This window comes from Galeopterus variegatus, unplaced genomic scaffold (genome assembly GCF_000696425.1).
Source record: "Galeopterus variegatus unplaced genomic scaffold, G_variegatus-3.0.2 Scaffold1046, whole genome shotgun sequence".
NCBI classification, from domain to species: domain Eukaryota; kingdom Metazoa; phylum Chordata; class Mammalia; order Dermoptera; family Cynocephalidae; genus Galeopterus; species Galeopterus variegatus.
The window spans coordinates 109,880-121,901 of NW_007727157.1; the positions used below are offsets into that span (position 1 = coordinate 109,880).

The 12,022-nt window shown below is 41.5% G+C and overlaps 1 protein-coding gene across 1 annotated transcript in view; it reads right to left on the bottom strand.

Annotated features, from left to right (window-relative positions):
- Positions 1-12,022, bottom strand: part of TIMD4 (T-cell immunoglobulin and mucin domain containing 4) — a 43,686-nt gene that overhangs the window by 16,331 nt on the left and 15,333 nt on the right. Inside the window, exons 4-5 of the mRNA XM_008574428.1 lie at positions 10,637-10,720; positions 9,043-9,120 (exon numbers count right to left, since the gene is read on the bottom strand). Coding sequence (XP_008572650.1) covers positions 9,043-9,120; positions 10,637-10,720 — 162 coding nt within the window. The remainder of the gene's footprint in view (positions 1-9,042; positions 9,121-10,636; positions 10,721-12,022) is intronic.

A 12,022-nucleotide genomic window follows, 5' to 3' on the forward strand; every position in this document is an offset into this window, starting at 1 on the left:
TAGTAGTAGTAGTAGTAGTAGTAGTAGTAGTAGTAGTAGTAGTAGTAGTAGTAGTAGTAGTAGTAGTAGTAGTAGTAGTAGTAGTAGTAGTAGTAGTAGTAGTAGTAGTAGTAGTAGTAGTAGTAGTAGTAGTAGTAGTAGTAGTAGTAGTAGTAGTAGTAGTAGTAGTAGTAGTAGTAGTAGTAGTAGTAGTAGTAGTAGTAGTAGTAGTAGTAGTAGTAGTAGTAGTAGTAGTAGTAGTAGTAGTAGTAGTAGTAGTAGTAGTAGTAGTAGTAGTAGTAGTAGTAGTAGTAGTAGTAGTAGTAGTAGTAGTAGTAGTAGTAGTAGTAGTAGTAGTAGTAGTAGTAGTAGTAGTAGTAGTAGTAGTAGTAGTAGTAGTAGTAGTAGTAGTAGTAGTAGTAGTAGTAGTAGTAGTAGTAGTAGTAGTAGTAGTAGTAGTAGTAGTAGTAGTAGTAGTAGTAGTAGTAGTAGTAGTAGTAGTAGTAGTAGTAGTAGTAGTAGTAGTAGTAGTAGTAGTAGTAGTAGTAGTAGTAGTAGTAGTAGTAGTAGTAGTAGTAGTAGTAGTAGTAGTAGTAGTAGTAGTAGTGGTAATAATAGTAGTAGTAGTAGTAGTAGTAGTAGTAGTAGTAGTAGTAGTAGTAAGTAGTAGTAGTAGTAGTAGTAGTAATATACAACTCCTTGTAACCCATGTGGAGTTGCCTGCTTTGTTCATGGTCTCAGGATACCTTGTCAGTTTGGTGGTCACTATACTGTTAGCTCACTCACACTCAAANTTGCCGGTCCCGGTCCGGTACGGGCGCGACACTGAGGGTTGCGATCCGTTGCCGGACACGAAAAAAGACAAAAAAAAAAAAGAAGGGACAGAGCAAATCTCAGAGTCAGGATTATTAACCTGCAGAGCCCAAGCTCTTATCCTCTGGGCTCTGTGGACTTTAGAAAATGTAGCAAGAGCTCGCATACACTTGCTCTGAAAAGATCAGTGCTGGAGAGCAAATACAAGCAGAGGAGATCCACTGAGAATGGAACCTCGGTCCTCCACTGAAGTTTCTGGAAAAGAGATCCTAATAACTGTTACTATTGATGATGATTATCATGAACACAATGTAAGCACCTGAAAGTGCACAAAGCACTTCCAAAAACGTTATCTCATTCAAGTTCAAAATCATTCTGTGAGCTAAGTAAACTTGGGCAAAACTGTTGAAAGAGGAGGAAACGAAAGCTCTGAGAGGTCCTGTATCTCACCCAGGGCTGCATAGCTAATAATGATTGCAGGCAATAGGTAGGACAATGACATGTGATTCCAAATTCCACTCCTTTTCCCTCTACCATGCTGCTGAGTGTCACAGGGTTCAGCAGGCCCTAAGTGCAGGTGGTAGGCTCTTGCCAAAGGACAGTTGTACCTTTATTTGTCGCCCTGTTCACAGTGGGGAGAAAAGAGACCACATCACAGAACTTGCTGAGTTTTACCCATTTATCCTCCCCCTATGAAATCAGAGGCTTCTCCAATGCCTGGGAGCTTCTTCCTGGCTCAGGATCAAAGGGATGTTTTGGCCTGCGGAGTGGGCACCTGGCTCAGTTTCTTAACCATGGAGGAGGCCCTGTCTCAAGTCTGGCTCTGTGTTTGATTTCAACAGCTCACACCTTGTTTGCCTTACTGTGGACTCATCTTGTCTAAAGCTTGCCAACTCTCTTTCATCTTATCTGGTTGACCTTTTTGAATGTGAGCTGTTAGATGCTAGAATTACATGGATTCAATTCTACCTTTACTAATAAAAAAAAATGTCATTTGCACCGTTCACAGAATATAATGCTATCGTGAGAAGAATCAAAAGAATTCACTTTTGGTCCTTTTCCTTTATCCCCCAGACTGTCAGCCTACTAACCCATTCCAGGCTGTGAACAGCACTGAGCGTGAGAGATGAAACACATCTAATGCCTCATGAAGATGTTGACTTTGAAATCAACTGCATCGCATTTCTTTCTTCAGAACAACAGCATTTGTGAGTAAAAACAAGTGTTGCTTCACTCCCCTGCCTTTCTCTGTTCCTTCTCAACTCGTACTGAGAATGGCAATTCCTCCAACAACTTTTTCATGCCTTCGATCAGCTAAGGACCCAGAAAAGTGTCAAGTTCTAACAAAGCTCAATTTTATCTTTACTTTAATAAAAGAGTGCAGCATAGGGAAAAGAGCTCTGATTTGGAGCCAGAAGAGTTCTACCTAGGGCTTAGTGCTCACTTTGGACTTTTCTAATGCCTCTGTGCCTCAGTTTCCTTCTTTGTAAAATAAGGATAGTGTACCATACCAGCAGTTCCTAACTGCCTTCTTAGGACCAGGGTTGGACTGGCTTCGAAAGAATCTCTTGAGGAAGTTTGTTAAACGTACGATTTCTTGGGCCCATCCCTGGAGGTTCTAACTTTTCAAGTCTTGGGTTTAGTAGGATGGTCTATATTTTTACTAAGTACCCTGTGACTCCAGCCCATGGCTAGAACTTGTATCCCCTGACTGGATGGTCTCTAACTTCAAGAGTCTTATCCTACCTCTGGCAAATTTCCTAACCTCTCCAAACCTCAGTTTCTTTTAGTTATAACAATAGAATCTTCCTTACAGTTCCAACAATGCCTCACAATGAGACAATGCACTGAAAGTATTGAGCCCAGCCCTGGCATATAATAAGTGCTCAAGAAGTGTCGTTTATGAGCAAGGACTTCCAAAATTTTATCTTTACTCTTAACTACCCCTTTTGAGATACTCCACATGAAAGAAAGCATTGGTATATTGTCAAGTCCTTATTCAGCACTTACAGTGTGAGTCATCATAGTAATTATTTTGACCAGAGATGAGTGCCAGTTATCAATGACACCCACCTGGCCATCCATGAGTCAGTGCAGACCCACACTTACAACTGCCTGTTAGACATTCCTCAGAGGCATTTCAAACTCAAGATCTCCCAAACAAATTTCACTGTTCCTCTTGGGGTTCCTGTACCAGGTTAACCCACCACATTGACCCAATCTCCCAAGTGTGGAGAACCAGTCATCCTTCATTAGTACTTTGACCACCACGGGCTCTGAATTCTAACTCCTAAATGGCTTTGACTGTGTCCCCTCTCTATTATTACTGCTGCCATCATTCTAGAACAGACACTCATCTTTTACCTAAAGTGTTGCTGGAGGCTCCTGGGCAGCTCCCCACCCACCTGCCACCTCTAGACTTGCTCCCCTCTATATTCTGCTTCCACACTCTTGCCAGAGCAATTTTTTCTTAAAACAGAACTAAAAATGTCATTTCCTACTCAGAAAACATGAATAGTTCTTCATGACTCTGGAATGAAATCTAAATTCTTTAGCCCATTATTCAAGTCACTTAAGAACCTAGACCATTCCCAGCTTCCTGTCTCTATTAGATTAATCAGACTAGCAACACAATCTCAAAAAATAACATGCTCTTATTAAGTTTCACTGTCTTTGCTCATGCTATTCTCCCTGCCTGTCTATACCTTCCTCCTCAATGAAATTTTCTCATCATTGAAGAACAAATTCAGAGGTCACTGACTGAATCATCTCTGACTCTGGCCCTCCTTTCCAAGATAGAATTCATCTCTCTCTTCTTTGACCCTGTAGGAATGCTGGTCAGAACTCACTCCATCCTGGTGGCCTTCAGAGCTCTGGATTCAATAGTTATGATCTTTACCCAGTACAGGTTGCTTAGCAACTAAGGAAGGGAAAGGAAAAGAATGCTATGCTTGTGTAAGATAAGGGGCACGACAAGAGCAACCCCAAGGATAAGCAACAAGAAGCTGTGAGGTGCCTGGGAATCTTCCACTTCCACAACCTTTCTCTCTTTGGCATAGCTCCACTTTTGAGTCTTTTATAATCTTCAAATCCTGCCCCACTGGGGTTGTGGAGAAAGCAACTGTGAAGCAGTTGATATTCAGCCTGATCTCTTTAAGTAATTCACCCATTAATGGTAATAATAGTAGTAGTAGTAGTAGTAGTAGTAGTAGTAGTAGTAGTAGTAGTAAGTAGTAGTAGTAGTAGTAGTAGTAATATACAACTCCTTGTAACCCATGTGGAGTTGCCTGCTTTGTTCATGGTCTCAGGATACCTTGTCAGTTTGGTGGTCACTATACTGTTAGCTCACTCACACTCAAACAGGCCCCCAGTATACTGCTTTGTACCTCTATCCCAAAACAGAGCACACTGGATGATGGTTTATTAGTCACAAGCCTGTTTATCCCACTAAAGTGTGACCCCTGTAAGGACAGAGGCCTTGACTTACTCATTTTTATATGTTCTATGCCATTTGCAGAGCAAATTAATCACTTATTTCCATGTGTCTAAACCAAATACCAGAGTTAAAAAATAAAGATATAAAATTCCATCTCCAACCACATTTCCCTCTGAGAATCTTTTGACTCCACGGAAAGGCCAGTTTGCTTTGGGCTATGAAACGTGGACTGGCTTTGCAAAATATAAAGGTACAGTAATAATAATAAAAAAAAATGTAAAAGCATTTCTACCCAACTCTATCATGATCCTGCCCCTGGGACCAAGAAACAGCTACCATAAGAATTGCAAGCAAAGAAAAATAATATTATTAATTAGAGCAATGTTCATTTTCTCTCGTTTTACTGGATTGACAGTGAAGTCCTCATGAGTAGTTGGGTACATTAAATTCTATTTTATCCTACAGTTTTTACTTCATGCTGGTGATGGGTATAAAGATCCATTTGGGGGCTAAGAAAAAGTGAATTCTAATACTTTAGGAGTAAATGTGGGACTCTATCCTCAAGGAAGCTCTATTGAGAGACAACGGCTGCCAGTCCTGGAACAAAGGCCAAACAATGCGTGGGGTCAGGAGAACTGGCCTCTGGTCTTAGCTCTCTTCCTAATTCACTGCAAGCCCTCTCTCAACTCAATGGCCTTCTCTGACCCTCAGTTTCCCATCTTCTCAGTTTTCCGTCTTCTCAGTTTCCCAGTATTCCACAGACAACACTTCCCCCCAGACCCCTCAGGAGTCCACGGACACAAGTTTAAAATCCCTGAAACCTGAGTGTGAGTCCCAGTTCTCCTTTTGTCAAGCTGTGTAATCTTGGGCAAGTCACTCTACATCTCTGAGCTCCATGTCTTTGCATCCAGAGAGTGCAGGTGTGGATTTTCCACTCTGGGTAGGGCTTCTTTGGATGTTATCTTCAGACGAAAATTTTTTAAGTTGGAGGAGGGCCTTGAACTAGAAGATATGTACATGGAGTTGCCTAATAAAATAAATAACATGAACCTGGAAGCCCTTGGCTGGCAAATTAGGCCATAGCTATTTTTCAGCCATAACTTGATTTTCAAGCCTCAATTGTAGAGTGGAGCCTCCACAGACTGAGCAATGTGAGAGGGACAGGACAGGTGAGAGGAGCAGAAGATTAAAGATTAACACCCACAGGAATAAAACTGACGATGGAGAGTTCTACAGGGCCATCTAACAAGGGATCAGTGGAAAACTCACAGAATCTCAGAGTTATTCTAATAGTTAGGAGAGAATTACTACTATGAGATTTTAAAAGCTTTTGTAACTTCCCCAAGTTTGTAATTGTGTCAGTCATTTGCCATTTCCCTAGTGTGATTAGCAGATTTAAAAAATCATAAAACCAAAAAGTGTCTATGTGCTTATCAGGAATAGGAGTCAGCAAGGAGCTGGTGGAAATGGTCTCCTGTTATCCCACTGGACTAACGTGAAAATGAAGGTGTGCGTGTGGGAAGAGCAGCAGAAAGGTAGAGAAGAGAGGAGCTGGGACCTGGCATGATGACTGCCATTTACGAGCCAGTAGTCAGGTCCTGGGCATTTCTCTCATGCANAAAAAAAAATGTAAAAGCATTTCTACCCAACTCTATCATGATCCTGCCCCTGGGACCAAGAAACAGCTACCATAAGAATTGCAAGCAAAGAAAAATAATATTATTAATTAGAGCAATGTTCATTTTCTCTCGTTTTACTGGATTGACAGTGAAGTCCTCATGAGTAGTTGGGTACATTAAATTCTATTTTATCCTACAGTTTTTACTTCATGCTGGTGATGGGTATAAAGATCCATTTGGGGGCTAAGAGAAAGTGAATTCTAATACTTTAGGAGTAAATGTGGGACTCTATCCTCAAGGAAGCTCTATTGAGAGACAACGGCTGCCAGTCCTGGAACAAAGGCCAAACAATGCGTGGGGTCAGGAGAACTGGCCTCTGGTCTTAGCTCTCTTCCTAATTCACTGCAAGCCCTCTCTCAACTCAATGGCCTTCTCTGACCCTCAGTTTCCCATCTTCTCAGTTTTCCATCTTCTCAGTTTCCCAGTATTCCACAGACAACACTTCCCCCCAGACCCCTCAGGAGTCCACGGACACAAGTTTAAAATCCCTGAAACCTGAGTGTGAGTCCCAGTTCTCCTTTTGTCAAGCTGTGTAATCTTGGGCAAGTCACTCTACATCTCTGAGCTCCATGTCTTTGCATCCAGAGAGTGCAGGTGTGGATTTTCCACTCTGGGTAGGGCTTCTTTGGATGTTATCTTCAGACGAAAATTTTTTAAGTTGGAGGAGGGCCTTGAACTAGAAGATATGTACATGGAGTTGCCTAATAAAATAAATAACATGAACCTGGAAGCCCTTGGCTGGCAAATTAGGCCATAGCTATTTTTCAGCCATAACTTGATTTTCAAGCCTCAATTGTAGAGTGGAGCCTCCACAGACTGAGCAATGTGAGAGGGACAGGACAGGTGAGAGGAGCAGAAGATTAAAGATTAACACCCACAGGAACTTGGCTGGCAAATTAGGCCATAGCTATTTTTCAGCCATAACTTGATTTTCAAGCCTCAATTATAGAGTGGAGCCTCCACAGACTGAGCAATGTGAGAAGGACAGGACAGGTGAGAGGAGCAGAAGATTAAAGATTAACACCCACAGGACTAAAACTGACGATGGAGAGTTCTACAGGGCCATCTAACAAGGGATCAGTGGAAAACTCACAGAATCTCAGAGTTATTCTAATAGTTAGGAGAGAATTACTACTATGAGATTTTAAAAGCTTTTGTAACTTCCCCAAGTTTGTAATTGTGTCAGTCATTTGCCATTTCCCTAGTGTGATTAGCAGATTTAAAAAATCATAAAACCAAAAAGTGTCTATGTGCTTATCAGGAATAGGAGTCAGCAAGGAGCTGGTGGAAATGGTCTCCTGTTATCCCACTGGACTAACGTGAAAATGAAGGTGTGCGTGTGGGAAGAGCAGCAGAAAGGTAGAGAAGAGAAGAGCTAGGAACCTGGCATGATGACTGCCATTTACGAGCCAGTAGTCAGGTCCTGGGCATTTCTCTCATGCATTTCCTCACTTAACAGCCCTATGAGATAAGTCCTCCTAGTATCCCCATTTTACATAGTGAGGAGACTGAAATATAGAAAAGAACAGAATGAGTAATTAACCTGAGATTCTAAAAGAAGAAAAAAACCACCACGGAATTGCAAGATAATCCCAAACATTCGGGCTTCCCCAGTGATCTCCCCTAACCCCACCCAGTGCTTCCCAGAAGGCTGTGAGAAGAAAGGAAGGATTTGAGATGTTATTAAGGTGTAAAAGTGAGCCTGAGATGTAATCAGCAGGGGATTTAATCCCAGGCCATTTGATTTTATTTAGGAAATGGCATAGTGATGGGGCTCTATATACCTGGCTTCATAGTCCCTACATAATAGAGACTGGGGTCTAGGGAGCAATTTGGGACCATTTCACACATTAATCCCCATGGAGGGGTGACAGGGGAGAGAGAGAGGAAACGTATGCAATATTTTCATGAGAGTTTTTATTGTTGTTTTTTTTCTTTGTGATTGAATTACAGTTCCTAACCATTTGGTGCTTTGCAGAATTTTTGGAGAATCTAATGAAAGTCCTGGACTTTTTGCCAGAAAAATGTGTGTGCAACATACACACACAATTATACCTACAATTGCAGGGAGGTCATGCCCCCCCACAAACTCATTCACAGACAACCCCCATTAAGGAATCTATGGACACAGTTTGAAAATCCCAGAAACCGAGGTGCGAGTCTCAGCTCTCCCACTGTCTAGCTGTGTGATCTTGGTCAAGTCACTCCACATCTCTGAGCTCCATGTCCAGCCAGCCATAGTGTGGAGGTGAGGAATTGCCACCCTGAATAATGCCAAGGATTTAAGCCAGCCCTCAACCACGGAAGCCTTGCTATCCAAAAATTACATGAAGATATGGGGAATAAACCAGGGATGGTTAGCCAGGGAAAGAAACCCCATAGAGGCATGCAGGTCTTCTGGAGTGGCTTGAAAGCATTTTTATGTGAGTGAAAGAGAGGGTCCCATTCTGTGAGAGGCCGCAGAGGTGACATCGGGGGAGTAGCATGGCATGGAGTTCGAGTGGCGTCAGAGTTGAGCAGACATGGGTTAAATCCAGGTCTGCCATTTACTGGACAAATAATGTAATATTCATGGACTCTAAAATGGAGGTGATAATGGTACCTATCTCAAGGGATTTTGTAAAAGAATCAAAACACATGTAAAATGCAAAGTGTTAACATCCTCAGAAGGTAATAGCTTCTCAATAAACTCTCTGACATTTCATTTATTTGCCTGTAAAATGGGGATAATATCTGTACCTACCTGTAAGGTCATTGTGAGTTTTAAATAATAAAATGCATATAAAATCCTTAGTAAAGCACCTGACACATTATGATATTTTCAGTAGGTGGTAACTGCAATTATTACTATGAATGTTTCATTGTGGGGGGAAAAATGGGAAATGAACATGACCTTTTATTTTAGAATAGAAGGGCAAGTAAAATAAAATAATACTTAAGAGCATTCAATCAGAGCTAGACTTCCTGAATCTGGCACCTGAGTGCTGTGTGGCCTTGGGAAATTTAGGTCAAATAGGCAGACGAGCATCTGCTGAAGAGGGGTTAATAAAGTGCCCCATGAAAACGCCTGGACACTGACCCAGCACTACCATGTGCTCAATATATCCTGGTTTCTTCCACAATGACTGATGTTACCTGGAGACTGACTGGTCATAATAAGCTCTTCTTCAGCAGTGCAGCAGCCTGTGGATGTTCCAGCAAGTATTCTCTCTTCTAGGGTTTGGTCAAAGAGGAACAAAATGAAAATTATCAGCGATATTATAGAAGAGGCAAAATTATCAGATGACCTCTTATTCCCTTGCAATTCAATGTAAAATAGTCCAAGATTTAAATGTAATAGAGAACAATAGTTTTAGAACACTCTGCCCACCCTCCATCATCTTTCTAGTTGCTGCCTTCTCTTCTACCAGAAAAGAGGCCCCCCACCCTTACCCCATCCCATGAACGAAGAGGGTTTGGATCTTTGGCACCCAGTTTCTCTCAAGTTACCAACTCCTAGTCCACGTTTTCTGTCTCCCACTGTTTGAGTTAGTGCATGCCAAAGCTTTTCAACATCAGATCACCCTTGCGTTTCATCCTGATTCATAGTCTTACTTCAAAACCTATCCCCTTCTACTCACTCTTGTCTGTCCCCTCCAATTCTATCTTCTGAGCCTTTGTGGGTGACATTATATTGCCTCCTTCACAGAGTTAAAGGGTGGCTGTTTTCTGGCTAATAAACATATAGAAAGACACTCAAACTTTGTTAATCAGAACAGGAAAAGAGCAAGATGACATTTTCTTTTCAGGAGATTGAAAAAAATTAAACAAGTGGTCCTATTGAGTGTAGGATACTGTATGGGTGGGAGAATAGATTGGAACAGCATTTCTTGAGGACAAGTTTGTATTAGCTTTTAAATTTTAAAGTGCACACTTCTTTCAATCTAACATTTCTACTTCTTGGTTACCACCCTAGCTGGAGAAACACTTGCATAAATGCTTAAGGGGGCATGCTTGGACAAGGATGTCCACTGCAGCAGCATTATAATAACTTGACATTGGAACAATCCGAATGCCCCTCAATAGGCAATAGATACTAGGAGTAGCCATGGCAGGAAATACTATACAGCAATTTAACATAATGATGCAGATCTATACAAGCTGAAAAGGAAAGTGGTCCGATATATGTTAAGAGAATAAAACAAAATGCAGAAGGCTACATACAGTATGATAGCATTAAAAAAAATACACAAAGCAAAACTATATATTTCTATATCTATGCATACTCATAATGAAAGCGAAAAAAGATCTAGAATGATCATCTTTAATAACAGTGATTATCTAAGGGGAGGGGGCTGGGATTGAGGACAGGGAGTCAAAGGGAATTTTATTTCTGTCTGTTTTTATGTACCCCTAACAAAAATGCATTAGTGTCATGTTTGTGTAATTTGAAATAAATAATAGTTTGAAAAATGAATAGGTGATTTTCCTACCCCATTCCTGGCTTCAAGACAGAAGTTGCTAAGGAATAAGGGATACTTCAACAAAGGGGCTTCAGAAAGGAGCAGAGAACAGGAGAAGCTGTCACTGAAACTCCACCGTGTTTCACTATCATCACAGCTTGCAGGAGGACATGAAATGTGGCCACAATGGAACCAAAACAGCTGAATCCCAACACAAGCAGGCAGGCAGGCAACAGACTGTTCCCACAGCCAAAGACAAAGCACTCATGAGAACACAGCTCCCTTACCTCCAGGCTGAGAAAAAGTCACTGAATCTCTCATTTTCCACGTCGAGGCCTCGGATGTTGATAGGTGAATCCGATCTTCAGACTCTGGAAAAACAAAGGAAAAAAGAAAACAAGCTCCTGTTGAGTTTCCCCAAAGACTGGCGTGCTTGGAAATTAGGATGAGAGAGCTAAATGCCACCTAACCAAGGGTGTAAAGGTGAATACACTAGAGGTGCACCACATGCTACCATAAAGAATTGCACAAATCCAGAAGAGCTGTGTGTCTCTGCATCTGTCTGTCTCTCTCTTTTCTCTCTGAGAGCCACAGGAATGGAGAAAGCACAAATGCCCTGGTGCCAACTTAACCAATCACAAGTGTCCTGGTGCCAATTTGAACACAGGTGATGAATCAGATAACTAGAGATGACTTTGGGTCATGAAGCTTCACGGCACAAAGGACCCAAAGTCATCTCTAGTCATCTGATTCATCACTTGCGTTCAGCATTTTCTTCTCCTCAATCCAGGGTGGAGGACAGAGACTGGACACAAGTGTCTGCACACCTTTGAGTGTAAGTCCGGGTGTGTAGAAGTCACCTTGGTACTCCTCTGAGAGTCACTGGAGACAAGGGAAGTTTTGGATTATGGAAGAGAAAAAAAGTACAAAAAAAGGCAGCTAAAAAATAAGTGTTAACAGTATTAGTGGTGGGTGGTGGCGTTGGGGGCAATTTTTATTGTCATCTTTGTGCTTTTCTATATATTTTAGGTTTTCCTCAAGGATTGTAGGTATTTTTAGAATCAAGGAAATGAAACCACAAATATGTGTTTTAAGATGACTATTTTAAAGCCCAAAGGAACTAAAACATACACACAAAAATTGATTGCTTTAGGGATCATGGATTTTAGGTGACTACTCAGAGTATAATAGAATTAGCCAATTCAATATCATAAAGCGATTTGAATTATCTAGGCCTTACTGAGGCAGCTGACATGCCTAAGAAAGTCTTTGAGCTATGTCATGATTGTTTTCCTATATCCTTACCTCAGAATCAGAGGTTGAAACATGGTGGGAGCCTTCACAAGCCCCACTAAGCAAGGAACTAGACACTGAGTGAGAGGCACAAGATGCAGGGTCAAAAAGAATTCAGGGGAGAAAAAAAGAAAAGGAAAGAAAGAAACAAGGATAAAATTAGTTCACCACTAAGGGATATTTTAAGGCATCTGGAGGCCTTTCCTTGACCAATCTACAATGCCCAGCAGAGACTTAACCCTTGAAAGAATGGAACTAGAGTCTGACCCGGAGTAACCTTCTCTGGTTCTTCAAAAGGCATCTCCTGCTAGACCCCGGGAGGGTCAACTGGAGAACCCAAAATGCTGACTTTTCAAAAACACAAAGAGAAAAAAAAAAAA